We start from the raw sequence: 24,481 nt of genomic DNA on the forward strand, positions 1-24,481 counted from the left end.
GTTTAGATTTTCTTGAAGGCCTTTTGAAGTTCAAAGCTGGTCATGAGCCTCCTCTATAGAATGTCACGTTAAATAAATCATCTGTCTACCGGGTGGTAACTCGAGTAGAATTTAGGTCCATTTAAGATACCACAGTGTTTAGCTTAATGGTTTGTGAGGGGTGTAAAGCCTATTTTCTTACAATATTTTTAATAAAGAATTTATACACATTAAAGTAAGCTTTTACATTACTGTGTTTGATGTAAAACGTCCACTCTATGGGCCAGCGTCATAATGCAGCGAAATGTATGAGAATTTCCATGAAAAAGTATGCTTAAAATAAATGGCTTCCAGACTGAGATGACCGAGGCTCCATATTGTTGGGTCACGTTGAAAAATACATGCAATATTCAGACTTGCTTAAACACAGCTCCGCCTTTGTATGAGTTCGGAATCCTCAATTTAAGCCCAATGATATATGGGTGTGACGCGCAAGGCTGCAATTTATTGGAAGAGTAAAATGTCGCAATGAATGGGACTGTTTCAATGAAAGGTTTGCGATAGTTATGAAATTACAACGGACTGTATTTATGAAAGACTAGCTGTGCTTGCGACTTGGTCCGCGTGAAAATATTTGAGTAATATTTCCCGTATTTGCAACATTTTTCTTTACTGCTTCGCCCCTATTTGTTGTAGGGTGATGTTATATAGCTTAAAGCCTTCCTCGATAGATCAGATTTTTCAGGAATACAAAAAATACTATAACTTTACATTAAATGACATGCTGCAGCTCGTACGTGCCATTTTCAGTTGAATGTTACCAGATATTCTTTCAATCCATTTAACAAACTGAGCATACGGTTTATTACGTAAAAGCACTCCATTGTAAACGAACAATAAAACCCTTAATTTGAAAAATCTTGACTGAAGAATGCTTTGAGCGTATAAGGGTATAATAATATAAATGTGCTTTGGAAGAATAAAAGGAATTCCACAAAAGGGCTTCAGAAAAGCGAGATTTATTTTCACTGAAAATATAAGTGAAAGATGTCATCTTATTTGCGTGAACCGGAGTGTCAGTCTGTACGTGATCAAAGAACTTTAAGCTCCCGTTTATATACGGGGCTTAGCGCGGGGCGTGCGACCAGGCGTAGGCGGGTAGATCATAGTGATTAATTGATTATGACTAAAACATTACAGAAATTCGAAATTTCTGACATAACAGTTCCTTTTCAGGACACCGTACTGCATTTATTCTATGGTAGCTTACCTAAGTAGAGTATTTAAAAGTTTTTTCAGTAAAATCAGGTGACTCTCATTGCCTCAATGCTGTACCTATTGTTAAGGAGGGGAAGAAACATTACATTAGTTAAGTAAATCGTAATATTTGTCTCTCTCTGTCTTTTTTTCTATAGTCTATTTCATAATTAATGACATGGCCAATTTTCCTGGCTATACGGGTAGTTAAAGTAACAGTAAGACTAACTTTATGAGCCACCACATGTTAGATGGCTAAGCATGACATGGCACAATCGGTCAGACGTGGCGGGAATCTATTCGTTTTTTACTCTAACTCTATCCCTTTTTAACCACTCCGTAAAGTCGTTTACCATCCATAGGCTTTAAGCACAGTAGTCTTTTGACCACGCGTCACACAGTCTAGGGTATCGCCGCTACACGACCGTGGCCTTAGACCCGACGCGACGCATTGTTCTTCCATAAACGCCTAATCTCTCCTCGGAAATTGTCCCTTGATACGCTTCCCCCATTATCCTCCTCGGAAATAATGAAAAAATGTCCGCTAAAAGTTTTTATTGTTCTTAGAAAGGGTTCAATTAAAGTGCTTTTGAAAACAAGCAAACAAGCCGCCGGTCGTCAAATTGGCTCTTTAGCATAATTGGATGGGATTTCCTTAAGAAACTTTTAAATTATAGTCGACAAGAGAAATGGAAAATCAAAGAGGCTTTCAGATTGCTAATCAGTTTAAACCATTAGAATTACAGCGAATTACTTGTTTATTTTTTCCGGAGCCACTTTAGTCCTTAATTGAGGAGTATTTTTTTAATAGTGTTGTAGAAGATACTATCGATTTGTCAGACTTTGTCATGGCTACTATCGATAGTATCTCGGAGTAGTTCTATGTTACCATATCACAAAGTTATAAATGATTGAGACCAAAGTATTTCATACGAAGTAATTCCACTTATGCCGTGTTCAATTTCCATAAAAGTTAGCAGTGTCACTACCAAAATGTTTCACTTTAAAGTCTATTAAAGTGTTCTAAAAGCGATTTAACAACACTACTACTGTTTATTTTCTATTACATTTAAGTAATAATAGTATCGATACATGAAGCACAGCAGTGATTAAAAACTATCGATACTTTTGATCGATTTCCTGCAACACTTAAGTGCGGATAATCTGAAGATTTGCATTTAAACTGTCTTTGCGTCAGCTCTGGGAGCCCCTTCATTTAGTCGCTTAATCCATATACATAGAGTGCTCTAAAGCATAATTAGGAATAAGTAGTTTTAGAACAGTTGAATTGGGAATTCTTCAATGGTGGATTGGGAATTACGAAGCCACGTCTTACCTCGTTACATGTCAGGAACTAACGCCCGTATTTAAAAACATTATGAGGTCTCACAGTGCGCGTGGATGCACAGGGTTACACACGGAACAATCTCAGAGCTCTAGTAAACGCTGTGCGTTCGATTTGCTGCTTCACTTAAGCAAGCATCGTTTGTGAATACGGGCGTTAGTATCAGCGAAATGAATCATGTTTTCCAATGAAATCGCTGATATGTTATCCTTTGGACCACCCATATGTAAGATAGATTAATTATGTGGGTTGGCGGCACTGAGTAAAATACATTTTTTTAAATTTCCCTTGACCTCCACTCTTTCTGTTGATGTCGTGAAAGTTACTAGGGGATAAATATGCCTGCCTAGGCCTAGAGATATTCTCTGTAGTAAACCAGAGTCATGCTTTTGCAATGGAGACAGAACTGATGATGATAATGATTTTTAAACGGTTTTATTTAGCTTACATTACATCAATTAATAAGTAAAATAAGTTCTAATTCTCAGTGGCCAGCCACGTGGTTAATAAGTTGAACGAAAAAAACTGATCAAACATTTTAGTGCAATAAAATGTGTAATCATTTTTTTTTATTGATATTTTTCTTTTGTTCTCAGGTCGTAGAAGACTGGAAGTTCATGTCCATGGTACTGGATCGTTTCTTCCTATGGCTGTTCACCATCGCCTGCTTCGTGGGCACCTTCGGGATCATCTTCCAATCACCTTCGCTGTACGACACCAGGGTCCCGGTAGACCAGCAGATATCCTCCATACCGATGAGGAAGAACAACTTCTTTTATCCGAAGGACATTGAGACCATTGGGATTGTCAGTTAAGTTCGTAATTTGAAGAAAAAAAAATTTATTGGCCAAAACTTATGACCCAACACACGAGTCATGACTACGATAGATGTGACTCTACCTGGGTGTCACGATGCGTCACAGTGTCAGTGCTATGATCAGTATTTAAAATATTCGTGAGGATTTGATCAGTATAAATTAAACCTAAAGTATAAGTTAAGAAGCTATTGGGTTTTGTCATGTAGGAGTAACGTAGGGCAAAGGTTCATTGATGAATCATAATAAAATTATTATTAATTAAAATAAATTATTGTATCCTTCACAAAATATACGTTTTATGGTAAAGAAATTATTTTTTTTATGGCAAATATGTCTATTTAGATTAGACAAAAATCAGATTACGTCAATCACCCTAAAGGAATTAATATTATTGATGAAAAGGAAGCTATTGAAAATAAGCCACTGAATTAAGTGATGATTTTTTTACTTAAAATAAATTAACGTGTTCAGAAATTGACACATTTAATTTTAAGCATTAAGATTCGTTATACAAATGTAGGTATATTGTTATGTGGTTTTGAAAAATGTATTTTCTTTCGTTTTTTTTTACATAAATGAACAATAATATCATAGGTTAATAGTAAAAATAAATTATTAATCTTAAAGTATGAGAAAATACTCTACATAATTATGCAATAGTATTAGAAACTAAGAAATAAATTATATTGCCAATAAGAGTTTTTAACGGCTGTGAATTTAAGTTTTAATGAATTTTATAACTATGGCAATGTTTATAATAGAATAATGTGTACCTACTTAATGTTTCTTATTAATTATCTGTGCACAATAAACTTGAATTATAAATCAGTGTTTTTATTTACTCACTCATCTCAGATAGATTTATAAGAAAAGCTGAAGTGGCAATGGGCAGGGCACATAGTACGCAGTCTGACGGCCGATGGGGCAGCAAGGTTCTGGAGTAGAGGCCGCGTACCGGAAAACGCGGCGTGGGACGTCCATCCACAAGGTGGACCGACGACATCATAAAGGTAGCGGAAAGGCGCTGAACGCAGGTCGCTACCAACCGGGCATCATGGAAAGCATTGGGGGAGGCCTATGTTGAGTGAGCAGTGGACGTCCTATGGCTGAGATGATGATGATGATGATGTTGATTATTCTATAAAAGTCAAGTTAGCACACTAGAGACACCTCCGATATTTCATATTGGACCCAATGACTAATAGAAGTGAAAAGATTTTGTCCTACTGTAGAATGTATTTTATTTTGATCAGTCACATTATCGATAAAACGATATTACGATATTACGATTTCGATACTATCGTTGACACAATTACAGCAAAGCTAAGATAAAGTCTAGAACTTCTAGTGTATTTCTAGAAAGTCTAGAAAATTGAATAAAGAGCAAAAAAAAGTCGTCCGGCAAGCGAAAGGTCGTGGGTTCGATTCCCGCCTTAGGCAGTTAGATTTTTTCAAGTTGTTTATTTAAAATTTAGTTTGAAAAGCGACTCTAATCGCTAAGAAAATTTTATCAAGTGAAAAAAGTGGTTTGAAATAGTATTTCTCGTTTTTTAGTTAAATCAAACTATAGGAAATATTATGAACAAAAACAGGCCCTACATTATTTTCATCCTTTTATCTCATTTAGGACATTTGGAAACAGATTTAAAAACGGGCATAGGACATACACTTGGTGACTTGCTTGACGACACCAGCTACGTTCGTGGCTTCGAATCTCCCAGAGGGCAAAGAAAAACTACCATAAGCAAACAAAACATATATTTTTATCCAAGTCATTTGTGCCGTATCTCCACAAGCCTTGTTATGAGGTCGAACAAGCTCAGAGGGCAGTCGTCGAGGTACCTGTCACAGTTCCCTCTCTGGCCCTCCAACTCGGCTTCGTAGTAGTCATCATCTAGACCCTCTTCGCGCGATGACGATGGCCTGAAAAGTAAGTTTGAACCTAAATTTTAACTCAATCTTTGGGCAAAGCGGGAAAGAAGGTGGTGCAAAAAGGTTTTATGTTGAAGATATTAAAATGCACGCAGATAAATGAACTAACTACTTATTAGAGCATAGTTTATTTTCAGGGAAGATTCGACGATATTTTTATCATGACACGAAATCCTCAGCTTCATGCAGACTTTATAGCAAAACAAACCTGTAGTTCAGAACAGTTCAGAACCGTTTGGTTTAACAATATTACAGAAAAGCTTATCCATGGCCTGATGTTTCAAACAGTGACAGTGTGAAGAACTATTTTAAAAGTTTATCTTACGTAAATATAATGTGCATGATGTGCCCAAGGAGTCCATTGTGGTGTAGCGGGGTCTCCGCAGCCTCGCAAATGTTTCTCAGCATGCACTCTTTGCCATTCATGCCATGTCTGAAACGTATGAAGAAGTGGTTAAAGTTAAAATAAATAAAATCCTAATCTTCAACTGAAATTAATCCAAGTAACTGAAAGGCGTGCATAAACGCATTTATGTGTGTAAAATACGAAAATAAAAATAAATTTTATCAGCTGAGTTCATGGAAGATATTCCAAAATAAGCCGTTTTGAGCTGTTCATTGAAAATAATTTTATACTCGTAGTGTAGAAAATGTAGAGACTTATATTAGTTTTTATTTATTGTAGCGTTATCTAGTTATTTTTTAATTTAATGCCGTCCACTGCTAGGTACATAAAGGTTTTCCCCACGGAATTCCACTTTTTATAGTAAAATAGCAAAACAATGCAAAAAAATGCATAATCCTCCTGGGCGTAAGTAGTCTGATAAAAAAGTTTTGTGTATGTCAGCTTATCAATATCCCTCTATTTTCTCTTTGTAGAACGATATTCCAGCTAGAAGTTTAAGATTTCAAGCTCTACGTCATTTTCCCTCAAAGTATTACCAGCACTTGTCCCATAACACGTACAGAATGTCAACACATTGAAAAGGGTACTTTATGCACTTACTCCTTAAATCTGTTTTCCAATACAGTGTATGCCAGCTCCCGCGTTATGCTCCTGGTTTGCCGGGAACTTATAATCTGGAAATGTTTGAAAATATGGAAGATTATAGAAAATGGTTGAACAAGTTTGGTATAGAATAGTCTTGCTTTAAGTCGATCAAATCAAATAATTAATTCAGTAGGTACATATTTAGGCTTAGGTCCTTTCCATGGCGCTTATCATCATCATCATCATCATCATTTCAGCCACAGGACGTCCACTGTTGAACATAGGCCTCCCCCAATGACTTCCACATCGCACGGTTGGTACCGGCCTGCATCCAGCGCCTTCCCGCTACCTTTATCAGGTCGTCGGTCCACCTTGTGGCGCTTATACATGTCCCAAATAGGTATAGCTTGCCCTACCACCACTTCGGGACAACATATAGGTTGGTGCTGAGAAGAAGTGACAGAAGAAACCCAGTCACCTTTGTCAGTCGGTGATATTTAGTTGTCTACTATGTCCCAATTAGCATCTAAATAACAATAGTATACATATCGTATTTCATTGTGTATGGAAATGCTAGTGCGCATTTAAAGTTAAGATCTACTCGTACTTTACAACAACAAGTAAGGTGTGAGAACCAATTCGTCCCACAATAGTGCAGGATTAATGTAATGTAAATAAGAAAACATAATAAGCAATAAATATAGCGAAATTAAAATTTCATCAATAGACACACCGTAATTGAATAAAATTCTGGATTCATTCGACATTGATTATATTGAATGGCCATTAACATAATTACGACAAAACCTAAGTGCCTATTAACCTAATAATTTTAATGAAGATCGGGCACCCTGTAGGCTTCTAAAATATTTCTTATCCTTATATCAACGCAATTTTACTGATCTCCAGGTTGCCTTAATTTAATACAATGTTGCGTAAGAGACTGAAAAAGGTGACTCATGCCCGTTTTCACTATCATACCCTAATTTTTAAGTGTCCTCTATGGTAACACATTATATGGATTTTGTTTTCATAAGGGTCATTTATAAATTAGGGATTGATGGTGAAAACGGGCACCAGTTTCTTCTGCCACTTCTTCTCAACACCAGTCCATAAATGTTGTCCGAAGTGGAGGTAGGGCAAGCTATATTTGGACAAAACGGGCATCAGTTTCTTCTGCCACTTCTTCTCAACACCAGTCCATAAATGTTGTCCGAAGTGGAGGTAGGGCAAGCTATATTTGGACGAGTAAACTCTCTTTCTGAAAGCCTACTTGCAAACGTTAAATGACTTTATTGCAGGCAATAGTTAGTTAATTAGTTTTGCAGGGCAATCAAAACCGCACTTAGCCTCTTGATTGGGCCAATGTGCGTGATTTGTGATTCATCTTCCTACTCCAACTCCAACCCCAGATTCACCCAGAAAGCAAGCAGCCGATCTTGGCCGCTACAGGCCTCCTGCAGCGATGCTGGTGATTGGACAATTTGAGCCCGTTGATCTGCTACGGTTCTGCAGGCAATATTGCACACTATATTGCAGGCAATATAGCATCGTCGTTTCAGCCAAATGACGTCCACTGCTGGACAAAGGGCTCCCCCAAGATTTTCCATAATGAACGGTCTTGCGCTGCCCGCATCCAGGCTCTTTCTGCGACCTTTACCAGATCGTCGGTCCACCTAGTAGGAGGCCTGCCATATATGGACAATATAGCATACGATATTGGCAATATTGACTTCTGACTCTTACCGGCAGGTTTGGGAACAGGACTTCGTCAATCTCGGTGATGTTGGTGATGACGCTGTAGTTGGACTCGAAGTTGTATGAAACGAACACGTTCTTGTCGGGAATGTCTATGGGCACGGCTATGGCTACGAACGTCTGGAACAAGGTAAAGTTACGTGAAATCCATGTACACAATATACGATAGATTTTTCCTAAAAGGTTCTCTTCGAAGGATAAATGAGACAATGTGACATAAATCGATAAAGCATAGATATGAATTATAGAATTTAATCCAAAATTGCATTTATTGCAAACATTTAAGATGCCATAGCGATAAGTGCTATGTGCCATTGTCTCATAAAAAGAGCTATTTGTATGTAAATGTGGTGCGTGGCCTTTGTTCCTAATATTTATGTAAAAATCAAAGACTTGAGACTTTTTTGTCTAATTAAAGGAACTCATGGTAGACAGTGTTACAGAAGAATGAAGTTACTGAATATTTTGCTCAATAGCTGAAGCCTATTTCAAGACTGAAATGATGAAAATCCAATGTTTAGTATGTTGATTTTAGTATGATTAAACTTTGACTTACCCCGTAAAGACTGGTGGGAGGGAAAACTAGAGCTCTCTTTTGACGATCACTTCTGCCTGGACAACTTGTGAAAAGCAGCCCTCTAGAAATGAAAATTTTAATCAAATGATTTCACAATAATTAAATAACGAGTTTGAAAAATCATTGGTTTCCACACTTACAATAATATCACAACTTTGAAATACTTCATAGTTTTCACTATCTAAACACAGTCACAATACACTCATCTATTTCTACGTATGATGTACAAACTGGTACTGACATATGAAATGTTAAAACATCTGTCTCTATTTGCTCCACATTGCTTACTTGGTATAGAAAATTATAGGGTACACGCTAAATAATTGCGCACGTTAATAGGGTTCGAGAGAAAATTACTTTTTCTTTTTAAGAGTAAACCGTGAATTTTATTATCAAGCATAAATGGATAGATAATTTACGTAGCTTTAGATTTTGGCTACATAAGAGTTGCAGCGGTGGGAACGAGAGGGGGAATAGTTACGTAAATTAGGCATCTACGTAAAACTTAACTATGCACATTTTTTTTTTAAATGAAACTTATTCATTAGACAGACGAGTTAGGTACCAACGTATACGAGTAAATATTAATAAAAAAAAAATTAATAGTGACATTTTGTTGTTATTGTTATTGCGGAAAGCTCAAAGTATTCATAACAAAATGATTTTTTACCGACATTGAAGATATATTACTTAATTTAATAAACAAGTCATCACATTTTTACTAAATCACAAAAAAAAAAAACTATTTTTAAAATCACAGTTCAAGGGATCAAAAACCTGTGTTTGTCTCGCACCCTAAATTATCGCATGGTCAGTAAGTACAGTCAGCCAAAAGTTCCGTTATGTGTCAATAAGTTGTGTCGTGGCGCGCCACTAAAGGTGCTAAGTGACCGGAGACCCGCGACCTTACGGCTCTATCACGAAGTGGGTTCAGGCATTGAGTGCAGCCACAGTGTATGTGGATGCAGTAGGTTAGTATTTGTTAGACTAATTAAATTAGTTCTTCATCATCATTATCATATCAGCCACAGGACGTCCACTGCTGAACATAGGCCCAAAGACTTCCACGATTTTTAGCGGTCTGCATCCATCGCCTTCCTGCTACCTTAATAAGTTCTTACAAATCATCAAAAATGCTCTTAAATGTCTCAATATTTTTTACTCTAACAGTGCTGAGAGAAACATTTGTTTGTTGTTTCAGCTGAGTTTATTTCAGCGTTTCTTCTCAGCACCCGCCATAATATGCGCTGATAGAGCAAAAAGATAAGGAGATAAGCGCCAACATTTTGTCTAAAATGAGTAAAGATTTTTCATTTTCATTTTCCACTAAAGACGTCCACTGCTGGACAAAGGCCTCCCCCAAGGATTTCCATAAATACCGGTACTGCGCTGCCGGCATCTATGTGCATCCCGCTACCTTCACTGGATCGAAGTAGGTTAATGTCCGGTATATATTGATAATTTTATGCATATACTAGCTGTTGCCTATATCCTTAACTTCAAGCTCCTTCTATTTACTTTTGATTAATTTTGTTGCGGGCCCAATGACAGTTTTATTTGCTGTGCTTAATGATTATCTGCTTACCTCACCTCTTTACCTTACACTCTATGGTAGAGTCCAGTTGATCCTTTTCCTTTAGATGTATATTGGTGTTTGGTGCAGTGTCAAATACCAGACTAATAGAGCAAACACTGACGAAAGTTGACTGAGAAAGTTTATTTGCTTCCAAAAAGGTTATTTATGTTACGATTACACGAATATAAGACCGGTAGCTTTTACCCCGTATGTAAAAAAAATGTGAGAGAAGTCGATATTTTTAAGAATATTACTGAGCAGGGCCCTGGCTACGTATACATTATGAAATATCTATATAAATAAAAATGAATTGTTGTTCGTTAGTCTGATTAAAACTCGAGAACGGCTGGGCCGATTGAGCTGATTTTGGTTTTAAAATGTTTGTCGTAGTCCAGGGTAGGTCTAAACGGTGAGCAAATAAGGAAAAATTGCGATGGCTTATTTATTCCCTTTAAGAGTAGGCGCACACCGTTGATTTTTAGTTGGCCGATAGTTGTGCCCGATTTTAATTTGTATGAAGAATCTGCCAAATCGAATCGGCGTAGTGTGCGCACTCCCATACATGCCCATACTAATCAACTGCCTGACTAAACTATCGGCCGACGAAAAATCAACGGTGTGCGCCTACTCTAAGGCGGAACAGAGTTCGCGGGGTCAGCTAGTTTTAATATATAATTTAGGTTTCATCTAAATTAGTTCCTATGTCTAGTTTAGTTGTAAACAAACATGACGCTCGGCAACATGAAAGATCATCATAATTTCAGTCAACTCATAGGATGTCCACTGCTGAACATAGGCCTCCCCCAATGATTTCCATAATGATAAAAGAAAGATATGTAGTGGAAACTACTATTAAGCACTTTTTAAAGTAATTTTATGCAATATTCCTCAAGAAATGGCTGCACTAAGTAGTTGAGATTACTTACCCTCGGAACTTAAAAATAATATAACGCCAATTAATATCAAACATAAAATTAAAACGCATTTGCTTCTGAATATGAAATAAATGAGATGTCAACATATCGGGTATTGTTTAGATTCGGGATGATTAATTAAAGTCATAAAATATTGTAAATTAATTGAAATTATTATTGTAACCATAAGTATCGATGTAGAACTGCAACAGCATCAACACAAACCTTAGTGGTTTCCTGAATGCTGTCAAAACAAATTTTGTCTGTAATTCTTTTTATTTGGTAAATAAATGAAAAAAAAAAAAAAAAAGATAATTATTCCTAATTACAGCAACATAAATAGCTTTTCCTTTCAGCAGAGTAACTTACCTAATAGTTCCTGGATTCCCTACTATCTTATTAAAACAGACTCTATTCCAAAGCTGTAAGGTTCTTCATTAACCAAGCAATGTTAGTTACAGTAATCTGAGACCAGAATCTTTGGAATATAGACCTTAAAATGATGATAATTAAAGGCGTTTCTGCTTGATAGGGTTCCATAAATGCTTGTGCCTTACAGGTGTAAAGGTAACTTACGAGGAAGCGTTAGTTATTGTTGATGGACTGATGGGCTTCTCTTAGCAATTTGCATAATAACAGCTCCCAATGTACGTAACGCATAGTATCTCTACAAGGAAATTGAATGCTTGGGATAAAGACCACGTTGTCTTGTTTGGCTTTGAATAGTTTAGACTGTGGAGGATAATAATATGGCTGTCGATTTGCTGAAGTGGTTGGAAACTCACCTGCCGTCATAGAGGTCCGATCCTATAGATTCTATGGACAATAAAACATTAATTTGCTTAAAAGTGTTTTATTAACTTAGTATTAACTATGTATAGTGTATTTACAAGGAAAAGTATTTAGATAGTTATGTAAAATCGTTGTCTGATACTCTATTAACTTTGCATATTTTTGTAGTAAAATATCTAAAGAAGGACATCAAACTCCGCTTACTTTTGAAAAAACAATAATTGAAGCCATAATTCGGCAACAATAAGGAATATACAAATACAAAAATATCTTGTTATTTCTGGCAGTATTAAATAACTTAAATTAATGATTGATTAGTTCACTGATATCTCTTCAATTTAAATATTGCAATAGTAACGGACTACACTTGTTTCCATACTGGTAGATTATAAAAATTAGGTACATCTAGACACGCGGCAGGGTGTCAAGCCAAGTTCAATTCATAGTTTCAACATGCCTGATATTCAAAGTTAATTCTCATTTTATGACGTTTGTGTAAAACTTTTGCTATAATGCTTTCTCTACATGTACTGAAAATAGATCCAACGGGCTCTCAGGACATTGTATGCTGTATCTCCCGCATTCTTCGGCCATTCCGTAGTATTCCGCTTCGTAGTACGAGTCTTCTACTTCTTCTTCTAGCATTGACGCTGATGGCCTAAAAATGTAAAAAAAAAGTCATAAGATTTTTGACTTATTTAATTTTGCAATTAGGCTGTTAAAATGGTTTTACAGGTTGCAGACGTTTTTAGGCCCAGTGCTGAAAATAAGCGCTAATAGCCCAGTCACTTTAATAGAGTTTTAATATTAATCTACGATGTAAAATGCTGTTTTATTCGCTTCACTTCGCAATAAAATGTATGATTTTTTTTCTCTACGTAAAATACATATTATTACTTTTACATGTTTTTTGCATTAGACTTATCTAGATACTTATTGCAATTTACGAATGTGGGAGAATGAGGATCAGTACTGTTGCAGAAAATTCAATAAAACTAGTATCTACGTTAATCTTTAAGACATAAGAAAGATATATCTTTTTGAATTATCCAAATCGGACCATTACTTACGAAGATATTAAGTAATAAACATAGGCCCTTTTATCCGCTAAAAGTCAACGTACGCAGGGCCGCGTGACGTCACTATATCCGAATCGAGCGCAGCCGGCGTACTATTGGGATGGAAAATATTTTTTTCCAGCTAAACTATCAGTTTTAGAAAAAAACTTTTAATAAAATTTTTCATCAAAATAAAGTCGTCATACCCAGTTTCTGGCATTTCTGGCATGCGGGGGGTGTCTACCCTGCTTCTGGCCGAAGGGGAGTCATATCCAGCTTATGCTTATGGCCTGGGGGAGGGGCAAGCCTTACCCAGCTTCTGGCCTGGGGGGAGGGGGAGGGGTCAAGTCATACCCAGTTTCGGGCCGGGGGGGGGGGGGGGGGGGGTAAATCATACCTAACTTCTGGCCGAGGGGGAAGTCATGCCCAGCTTATGACCTGGGGAGAGGAGGGGGGCGGGGGAGTCATACCCAGCTTCTAGGCTAAGATTAAATAGATTGAGCAGCTGTCCTTTCCTGCAGCAGCTGGCCCGCCCATGGGAACGGCGAATAGATAGGTAGGTACGTAGGTTTAACTCAGAAAAACTAAATAACAGGTAGGCATTGCGTGTACATCGAAATGATCTTCATAGCAATGTCTTGTAGCCTAGGCAGAGTGTATTTGCCTCAGCTATACCTTATTGTTAGAAGTAATTAAATTAATACTTATATATTTTTATATTTTACTAGGAAGAAGACAACACTTATGAACACTTTATTTGAATAAATCGCCAAATATACCACCGCGGAGACCCCAATTGCGTCTCTGCGTTCCATTGAATCGTATGGATTTTTTGCGTTATTTTTCACAATTTCTATTTTTAAAAATAACCTATCGATAGCTTACTTTATTCTGATGAATAAATGTCATTACAAGTTTTTCTCTAAAACTGATAGTTTGGCTAGAAAAAAATATTTTCTATCCACGCAGTACGCCGGCAGCGTTCGGATCGGATATAGTGACGTCATCGTCCCCGCGCCGGGCGGTCAGTGAACTTTTTTAGTAATTTGGCCATAACTTCGTCAATTTTTGTCGTAGAACAAAAATTTTTGGACTGTGTATTAAGGATTTCTTAGCCCTATAAATCTGCATTCACAGCTAAAAATCGAAATGATCCTCATTAGTCACAGTTTTGTGAATAAATATAAAATCAAAACGATGAAGTAAAAGGCCTGAAAATTAGTGTGATCTATTGTTAAGTCCATTCAAAACGTCAAATCATTAATCAAACATACCATACATCATTCGCATGCGTTCTGGGAAATTTCACTAGTTTTTGTGGACCAAACTTACTAACCGTTGGCGGCCTAAATAATGTACCAACTTTGGTAGCTTAACACTACTTCGGTAATTTAGTACAATATTTTTACTAGTTAGTTACATGCTAGAATTATATTATAGGTTAGGAAAATATTAGGAATTAGGCCTTTACTACATGATTAATGTTAATAATTAGCATAACAGTTGTTATAGAATGACGACCAGCTGTCAATATTGACTCACGCCCGTATTCGTTAAAGTTACTATGAGGTCTCACAGTGCGCGTGGACGTACAGGGTGACACACGAACCAATCACAGAGCTCTATTCAACGCTGTGCGTTCGATTTGCTACTTCACTTAATAAGCAAGCAAGCATCGTTTGTGAATACGGGCGTGAGTTGCTAAAGTTGTGCTGAAGCATTGTCCCGAAGTAGTAAATGTTATAAAATCATATTAGGATTGGAACACATAATCCTTCAGCTCATTTTATAAACTTAAGAATTTAATTATTATTACTGACGGGATTGCTACCTTAATTTTGAGTTTCCGATATTTCGGCACTGTTGCAAGCGCCATGGTCACGGAGTAACTGAAGAAACTTGCGGGTGAGATGTTACTCCGTCCGTGACCATGGCGCTTGCAACAGTGCCGAAATATCGGAAACTCAAAATTAAGGTACATGGTAGCAATCATCATTTCAGCCATAGGACGTCCACTGCTGAACATAGGCCTCCCCCAATGACTTCCACATCGCACGGTTGGTAGCGGCCTGCATCCACCTTTAACAGGTAGCAATCCCGTCAGTAATAATAATTATGTTAGTGACCATGAAAGTTTAAAACAATATAGGTACCTACTTAAGAACTTGTTAAATAAATTGTAGTATCTTACGTTAGAATAAGATGCAGTAAGTCTCCAACGACGCCGTTGTGGTGGAACATTGCGCTTGCGTTCTCGCAGATGCTCATCAACAGACAGCTTCGTCCAGGGTAGCCATACCTGGAAATTGATATTTTCAGTTAAATAAAAAAAAAATAATAATAGTCCTTACTCGTATTTGTGGCGTTCAGTTTAATAAGTTATTTAAAAGGAATATCATAAACTAGCTATAAATTGCCCAATTATCTATTGAAAGAAAATAATGATAACAAATTCTCAAAAGAACTAAAAGAGCTTTTAAGTACAAAATGTTATTACACTATAAAAGAATATCTAGATGATAAAATAAGATGAGTCTATTAATCTAATAATTAAAAAAGCCTCCTCTCTTATATTTTATATTTTAAATTGCAGCGCCCAACAGGGTCCATAATTAACTGTATTATCACACTGTAACACCTATATTACCTACTATGTATTATGGAAGCAATAAACATATTGAGTATTGAGTATTGAGTATTGAGCTTTCCGTCCGCGGCTTCGCCCGCGTGGAATTTTGTCTGTCACAGAAACACTTTATCGCGCGCGTCCCTATGTCCCTAAAAATATCCTATGTCCTTTCCCGGGACTCAAACTATATCAATGCCAAATTTCATCAAAATCGGTTCAGTAGTTTAGGCGTGAAAGCGAGACAGACAGACAGAGTTACTTTCGCATTTATAATATTAGTATAGATTAATCTTGTAAAAATATCTTTTGTCCATTGATATATATAAGGTCTTAATGTCCCTTAACCATGTGTTTTCAGGATTGGCGGAATATGGCTCCAAAGAGATTCAGGGTATTAATTTATTTGGATTTGAATAGGTATAATGCTTTATTAGTTTTATAAACATTCTGTCAGTTCAGCAGTCAAAAAAATGGATAAAGAATAAAAATATTGCTCGTTTGGTTTGAGTGAAGTTTTCCATTACATTTTTCTGGTTTCAACCTACAATTTCCAATCGTTATAAAACATTCGCTATAAAATAATAATAGTTTGTAAGCGAATCGAGGTGATATTAATCGAAAATCCAGATTCGCGGTGGCATCGCGATGAATGCTCGTGATTGCAACATTCTGGGTAGTGATGGGCGATAAAGAACATAAAAATTAAACAATCGATTAAAGGATTGCATTTAAATGATATTGAACTCGTTCCAAAAAGATTAAAAACGAACATTCGAATGGACTTTAAATGTTTGTTTATTCAGTTTATTCAGAAACTCAATAGCTACATTATTTTTTTTGTACACATTTTTCGGTCATCTTTGATATTTTTTGTGTTGTCAAATGCGAGTCTTTATTGAGTCTAAATTGAGAGTGCGATTTTTATTCTGTGGCACTTTCATAAAATATCATGTGTTAAAAGAGTTATTATTATATCACCATCGATACCATGTATTCGATACCATCGAATCATCGGATTAATTGAATATGCTTTTAGTAAAAATCGCATCGCTAATCCATCAGACGCTTAACCGGCAACCGATCATGCCACGTACAGGCGACAGTTATCAAGCTAAATACTGCATCTTATTACAGTTGTGTTAGGTGCGATTTTGCAATAAAATTTTATCGTGGTGTACTGTATTCGAATTGAGGGTTTAATATTCGGATGTTCCAACTTGTTGTTTCGGAGAGCTCTTTCGTTGCAGCACTCGTTTCGGATTATAATCATTGGTTTTATTTTCATGCTGTATTTTAGTGGGGATTTCATCTTTCGCATCCACTCGATCTGAGCGCTCATTATGTTCGTAATGTTAATTAGGTATATTTATATGTTTAATTTTGGGTGAGTTAATGGGAGGTAATTTAATACGCCCACATTAACGTTAAATATTATTACATGTCATTCATTCGGTGTATTTAATAATGTTATATGTTAATCGAAAAAGAAATCCACTTCTGAATAAAGGCCTCTCCCAAGGATTTCCACAATCCCCGATTCTAAGCTGCGCTTCCCACTATCTTATCGAGATCATCAGTTCACCGTGGACTGCTTACACTAAATCTTCCTGTCCGTGGTCGCCACTTGAGATCCATGGCCATCACAGGTAACAAATTTTAACTAGCACTCGTATTAACTAATATAAAGTTGGCTGAGTTGCATTACCTAAACTTTAACTATTTAAGCAGCTAGGAAACTCTGTAATTGGCTTAGATTTAATGCTCCTCAAAGTACCACGAAAATTACAACGTAAGCTGTTGAGTTTCTAAATACATAAATAAGTACTTAAACTATAGTCTATAACCGGTATTTTTTGTATGAAGTTTGACAGACGTTTGTTGTAGTTAAATTATGATGGTGCAACCCGACCAAAGTGTAAATAATTCCTGAAGTAAACATACTTTAATATTTCTATCGCTCAACTGAAGGATACTTAAGCTTCAACACTTCTAAGGAGGTAATTAAAGCAAATTAAGTAGAGTACTTACTTCTCCAACATGGATTCTATGAAAGCGTAAAGATTCGCTCTAGTGTAGAAATTATTTGGTATTTTGCTATCTGCTCTTGGTGATTCACTTCGGGCTTTTCTGCTTATCTAGAAAAAGGAAAAAAAAATATTTGATTTAGAGGGGGATTTACTAAAATAGTGTAGCGGTTGACCTCGACCGTTGGGTCATGGTCGCTTTAAAATCCTTGATTTCCTTTAAAAGTTTCCTTGATTATGCGGGTCCAACGTTAAATCCGTTCTGCTCTATGGGTGTGAAACGTGGAAGGTCACCAAGGTTATCTCGCACCAGCTGCAGGTCTTCATCAACCGCTGCCTTCGCCGAATTCTCGGCATATACTGGCCAGAGAAAATCTCCAACGTCGAGTTATTGGAACGCTGCCACGAAATTCCGATCGACCAGCAGATCAAGCGCCGCAAGTGGAACTGGATTGGCCACACTCTCCGAAGGGACCCCGATCACATCCCTAAGTAGGCTCTGGATTGGAATCCCCAAGGAAAACGCAAACGTGGTGGACCCAGGCAAACTTGGCGGCGCACTGTAGCGGACGAGGCGAAGAAGATCGGCAAGACCTGGAGCGAGATCAAGCAAGAAGCTCAAGACCGAACTAGATGGAGGACTGTTGTGGACGCCCTCTGCCCCATCTAGGGGACATAGGAACATAAGTCAAAGTAAGTCAAGTTGATTATGCTTACCAGTTGACGACATTGGCGTGCAATAGGACCTTAGTCGACAGTGGCGCCATTCTGGTTATTTGCAGTCGACGATCCGTCAGTATACGATAGTTTTCCTGCTGCTTCAGCGCTCACCACTTGGCGTCACTAGCGAGTGATAAAACCTTACTCGACCGTGGCGCCAATCCAGTGATTGCAAATTATGCGATGGTCCTCCTACCGTTTCAGCATTCAGCAGTTGGTGCAGTGGTGATTGTGGTTATGACAGTGGTCTCCACAATCAAGTCAAGTTGGGCCTTTCTCGCTAGAGGCACCAACTGGTAACCGCAATATTAACACAGTCCTTATTGTGCAGCATAAAAAATCAAACGCCCCGTGTACGCCCCGCTAACGCCCCATATAAATGTGTGTACACCTTTACTCGATACTTTCCGGCGCAATCAATAAGATCGAGCCAGTGTTTGCAGAACGGACGCTCGCCGAAGGCTGCAGTGATTGGTCCTCGAATCTTCTGCTTTGAAAGCTACGGCACTTAGAACTTTGATTCAGTTTCGATATTTGCTGATTTCAGCAAAACGAAAAGTTTTCCGCGTGCAGTAAGAGTAGGCGCACACCGTTGATTTTTAGTTGGCCGATAGTTGTGCCCGATTTTAAATTGTATGAAGAATCGGCCAAATCGAATCGGCGTAGTGTGCGCACTCCCATACATGCTCATACTGATCAACTGCCCGACTAAACTATCGGCCGACGAAAAATCAACGGTGTGCCTACTCTAACGGTCTTTATCTATTTTGATTTCTAAGAACTACATAAGTGATGTTAATTTAGGGCACTTCGACATTTGCGCTGCTTCTTCTCAGCACTGGCCCATTTATTGTCCCGAGGCAGTGGTAGGTTAACTTTACCTATATGGTGGTAGCAAGATACCTTTTCAAAACGGTTTGACTTCATACATTGATCCAAAAAACTGAAATATGCATCACCAGTGACCACCATTAAAACATACTCTAATGGTGGTCACTGGTGAAGGACTAACTGGTTAATACCGTATTGCTGTCTATCCAAATTCAGTCAAACTCAGATTAAATTCATTAACAAGGCTATTTAATAGAGTAGGTACTTACATCACCAACAGCACCAATGTCTCCGAGTAGTGGTTCCAACCACGTGCCGTTATCCACGGTGTAGTAGTTGGCTTCAAAGAACCACGCCACGCTCACCGTCGCCTCTGGGTGGAGTGGGACGGACACAGTCCCGAATACCTGAAATTGATGCAAATACATGTGAAATATCGAATGTCAGGGTAGTTGATATTGTTGAGTTATTAAAATTCACCACTAAACAAGCGTTACATAAAGCAGGGGTCTTTCTTTTGCGAGATCAAGCGCGAAACTCAAGACCGAACGCGATGGAGGACTGTTGTGGACGCCCTCTGTCCCATTTAGGAAACATAGGACCTTAAGTCAAGTAAGTCAAGTCTTTCTTTTGCCACATTTTTTGTCTTAGTGTTTTTCGAAGCGCTCTTGTCCAAAAGATTAGGAGACATGTAAAGTGCCATGTAACCTTACTTTTTTATTGTGTCTGGATTCTTTTGTGCCAAAATGTTGGTCGAAACTGAATAATTTATTTCTGATTGATATTGTTCAACAATTGATGGCCAAAAAGTTGCCCTTAACATAGAGGTCTGAAAGTGTGAAAATACGTCTTTTATTATTTTAAAAATAAAAATATGTATAATCAAAACACGTTAATTTTAATCTATGAGTTTCATAAAACAGTCATGAAATACACTCGCGAGCAAAAGTATGGAATCACTTACATGAAGTTGTTTCCACGCGATCTTATGTACTAACGAATTTGTTAGTAACAAAAAAAGTGACACCATTTTAAAGACTAAACTTTTAACTTTAAATTGATACCAAATTCATTTAAATCACACTAGTATTTAAAAAGATATCCATGCTGATGTAAAGAAGTAAGGAAAAGGACATGAATAAACTGTTCGATACGTCGCGAGTGGCGGCCTATTTACCCCTATGAAAGCACGTGTATTCGGATTATTGCTTTCACACGTTGATCCATACACATCTCGGCTTCTTTTGACACTTTACCTGGGACTCTACATCTTCAGAAGCAGCACAAATCGTTGCACTATTGCAAGAAGGGCTCAGCCAGCGGGCTGTCGCACGTCAGCTCCACATAAGCCAGTCTTGGGTTTCTAAAGTTTTAAGACGCTTTCAAGAGACTGGTGGCTTTATTCCGAGACCAAGTTCTGAACAGCGCCGGTGCACATCGCAGAAGGATGACCGTTTTTTCATGTCAAACTCTCTATGAAATCGTTATTTGACTGATATCGACGTCCAGCAAGAGCTCAGAAATGTTCGTAGGATAGTTGTTAGCGAGTGGACAGTTTGTCTAAGATATGAGCAATAGAATTTGACTCCAAAAAGGTCTGCCACGGGCTCGAAACTGACGGCAAGTCACCGACTAGCACGCTTTCAATTAGCTCGCACTTATTTTGATAGGAAGGCGAGTAATAGAGGCGAGTTTTGTTCTCCAATGAATGCAGACTGTGTTTGCAGTGCAGCAGACGAAAAGGTCGGGTCTATAGGCGGCCTGGGGAGCGATTTGTGCAGTGCTGGTTCGCTGAAACAGTGGCTAATGAGGGTGGCTTGCTCGACTTCCCATCGAGATGTGTACGAGCAAATTGAAAGCGTGCTTATCGGTGACCTGCTGTCAGTTTCGAGCCTGTGGCAGGCCTTTTTGGAGTCAAATTATATTGCTTATATCTTAGACGAACTGTCCACTCGCTAACAGCTATCCTACGAACATTTCTGAGCTCTTGCTGGACGTTGATACCAGTCAAATGACGATTTCATAGAGAGGTTGAAATGAAAAAACGGTCATCCCTCTGCGATGTGCACCGGCGCTGTTCAGAACTTGGTCTCGGGACAAAGCCACCAGTCTCCCGAAAGCGTCTTAAAACTTTCGAAACCCAGGACTGGCTTATGTGGAGCTGACGTGAGACAGCCCGCTGGCTGAGCCCTTCTTGCAATAGTGCAACGATTTGTGCTGCTTCTGAAGGTGTAGATTCCCAGGTAAGTGTCAAAAGAAGCGGAGATGTGTATGGATCAACGTGTGAAAGCAAAAATCCGAAAACACGTGCTTTTATAGGGGGTAAATAGGCCGCACCTCGCGACGTATCAAACAGTTGATTCATGTCTTTTTCCTTACTTCTTCACATCAGCCGGGATATCTTTTTAAATACTGGTGTGATTTAAATGAATTTGGTATCAATTTAAAGTTAAAAGTTTAGTCTTTAAAATGGTGTCACTTTTTTTGTTACTAACAAATTCGTTAGTACACAAGATGGCGTGGAAACAACTTCATGTAATTGATTCCATAGTTTTGCTCGCGAGTGTAGAATATGGTGGTAATTTTCATGTTACATAGAAACATTTTGAATCATGCCAAGTCTGGTTGTTTGAGTAACCCTAAAAATATTTAAAAATCCCTTAATTAAGTTAGAAAACTTAGATTGTATTCACGTTACGAGACACGAGAATAATTAAGCTAATTTCTGAAAGTTTCAAGATATGATATGAAAATATAGTGAACTCTTTTAACCTCTTAACTTAAGCCAAGGAAATTAGATGTTTTTAAACATTAAATTAAAGTAAATTTATTGGCTATTTTTATCATAGTTTTGGCCTGAAAGAGTACAAACAAATAACAACAAAACTGAGTCTGAGTTCTTTCATTTTAAAGTTTGAAAATAAATACAAGAATTTCCATTTACAAAAAGTTGACTGTCAACAGCGTATTCAAGTTGCACTTTTTCGTTGCATTATAGCTCTTAATACAACTACATAAAATATCATTTAATTTAGATTGATGTGCTTAACTCTGTCATTGCCTTACCTGCAGTGGTACGGGAGGGGTGACATTGACATAATAAGGCTGGGTTCACCATCTTACTTTAACTTTGACAAACGTCAAAAATCTGTCAAACTCCATACAAAAACACCGGTTATCGTTATACACTGGTCATCACAAAAATCGGCCCACCTACGTTATACAGGAAAACTCGTTTCTACTGACACAATCATGGTGCCCCAACAATATTGGTGTTATTTAAAAGCCCAATAAATATCCTTAAAGAAAAACACATTTAATTTCCTAATAAACGATTAACATATACAATAAATGTGACTTGAAAAACTTGAAAGAAGACCTCACTTTGGGCTCACCTCTGGGATCAATTAGACCAATTTTTATGGTTATAAAACCAAATAATGATCTCACGTGTCCTCTTTAACAGATGGATAGCGATTAATCCCAACTTAACAGTTTTATAGCCATAAAAGTTGGCTCAAGCGTAACTACCTATTTTTTGAAGAAGTGACTCTGTGATTTGATGTCTCTCTGTGAAGTGATTCTTCTACCTACAGACACATTTTTGGGGTAAAAACCTTTCCTTTAATGAAATGAAGTTTAGAACTAGGCTTTTAAATGGTAATATAGTATAGTAATATTGGTGGGAAGTGGGGATGCATACGTTTGAAAGTGCTTGTCGCGGGTGGATCGATTTTTATGATGACCAGTGTAGTTACGGTCAAAATTAGGTGGTGCAACTCAGCCTTAGACTTGAGCCTATAAATCTGAAGGAGATCTGAACTCTCGTTGACGTTTGACGTCACAAAACAACCTCCCGTGCCGCCCCCTTACCTCAGGCATTGACTGATTTAGGCGCTAGATATATCGATACAATTTTTAAAGCAAAAACTTACGCCCCACTGTGTACTCTGCGTGAACACGAGATATCGCCTTTGTCTACTGGTTTCAATGTGCCCATTTAGTACTGTTAAAAACACCAGTGACCTGAAAATGATGATAAGGTATTTTTTAACCTATTTTTCTGTCCTGTTTATATTAACTGGCTTTTGCCCGCGATGTGCGTGGATTTTAGTTTGTCGAAGTATGAACATTAAGTGTTTTTATTTTAACTACGAGTAAAAATAGCCTAAGACCAAACCAAAGAAGAGCTTCTTTTGCTGATAAGTTACTTAATTAGTACCAAATTCTGTGATTAGAAGATAAAATTGAAGATTTTCTAACCGATTCTTTCTTTGCGGTCCAGAGTAGTTCTTGCAACTCACGAAGGCGAGCGAGCTTTACTTGTGTGTGTACGTGTACATGCACATAGCGATAGTGTAATGTCTATCAAATCTTTTGAAAAACGAACAGTAGTGATTCACCACACATGTAAAGCTCACGCCTCTCGCCTTCGTGAATTGCCACAACTTATAAGCTTTCTGAAGATAATCTTGTGATTTCAAAAGCTAGCTCTTAATAAAACGTAAAGCTCTTCAGTATCAGTTAGTTCAAGTATTTATGAAATATCATACACTACGAGTAATATTTGATTAAAAATCATTCCAATATTCACAAATTCCTCACAGAACACATCCAAACTCACAGTCATAAAACAAAATAGAGTCCAAATTATTCACCCAACCCAAAGTGGGTTAATCAAACTTTAATCACAACACAACACATAATAACACAAGTACATACAAGATGCAGTAACAGATGATCCACATGGTAAATTAACCCGTCCGATGGCTACACGAAAACTAAAAGGTTAGTTTGCCGAAATTACCTCACAGTCAAGGCTGGTTGACAAACTACTACTTCGCTAAGCAAATGGTTGACGGGCCTGTTTGCTTAAGAAATTTGGTGAACCGACGCTTCCTATGTGACTACGTACATACACTCGGCTTCGAAAAAATCGCACCTCCCGCGACAATTGCTTTCAAGATTTTCCTCTAATACAAACATGGAACTCCAGCAATACCTATTGGTGTTATTTGAAAGCCCAATAACTTAAAGGAAAACACATTTCCATAAATGTCAATTGAAAAAATCCAATGTTGCCCTTTACAAAGGGAGCCAGTTATTTAATAATCTCACGTGTCCTCTTCAATAGATGGATAGTGATTAATCCCAATTGAACCGCACTTAAACTGCCGTATTTGCTTTAAGCACTGGATCCTTGTAAAGACACATTTTTGGGGACCAACCTTTCCTTTGATGAAATGAAGTTCAGAACTGGGCTTTCAAATGATACCAATA

The 24,481-nt window shown here is 37.7% G+C and overlaps 3 protein-coding genes across 3 annotated transcripts in view; 1 reads left to right on the forward strand and 2 right to left on the reverse strand.

The window, feature by feature from the left end:
- The window catches only part of LOC135079446 (acetylcholine receptor subunit beta-like 2), a 49,582-nt gene extending 45,668 nt beyond the window's left edge, over window positions 1-3,914 (forward strand). The window contains exon 11 of the mRNA XM_063974110.1: window positions 3,178-3,914. Coding sequence (XP_063830180.1) covers window positions 3,178-3,396 — 219 coding nt within the window. The 3' untranslated portion in view covers window positions 3,397-3,914. The remainder of the gene's footprint in view (window positions 1-3,177) is intronic.
- Window positions 3,915-5,140: 1,226 nt separating this feature from the next.
- Window positions 5,141-8,892, reverse strand: LOC135079164 (uncharacterized). Its single transcript, XM_063973751.1, has 6 exons — window positions 8,798-8,892; window positions 8,637-8,718; window positions 8,069-8,200; window positions 6,338-6,411; window positions 5,657-5,764; window positions 5,141-5,322 (listed from the first exon to the last, which is right to left on the reverse strand). The coding sequence occupies exons 1-6, from the start codon at window positions 8,824-8,826 to the stop codon at window positions 5,172-5,174; spliced, it is 576 nt and encodes a 191-aa protein (XP_063829821.1). The 5' UTR covers window positions 8,827-8,892; the 3' UTR covers window positions 5,141-5,171.
- Window positions 8,893-12,078: 3,186 nt separating this feature from the next.
- On the reverse strand, window positions 12,079-24,020 carry LOC135079165 (uncharacterized). Its single transcript, XM_063973752.1, has 6 exons — window positions 23,924-24,020; window positions 23,137-23,227; window positions 19,471-19,608; window positions 17,655-17,761; window positions 15,189-15,296; window positions 12,079-12,597 (listed from the first exon to the last, which is right to left on the reverse strand). Exons 1-6 carry the CDS (start codon window positions 23,947-23,949, stop codon window positions 12,447-12,449), a joined length of 621 nt encoding a protein of 206 aa, XP_063829822.1. The 5' UTR covers window positions 23,950-24,020; the 3' UTR covers window positions 12,079-12,446.
- Window positions 24,021-24,481: the final 461 nt, after the last annotated feature.

Source organism: Ostrinia nubilalis, chromosome 16 (assembly GCF_963855985.1).
Source record: "Ostrinia nubilalis chromosome 16, ilOstNubi1.1, whole genome shotgun sequence".
NCBI classification, from domain to species: domain Eukaryota; kingdom Metazoa; phylum Arthropoda; class Insecta; order Lepidoptera; family Crambidae; genus Ostrinia; species Ostrinia nubilalis.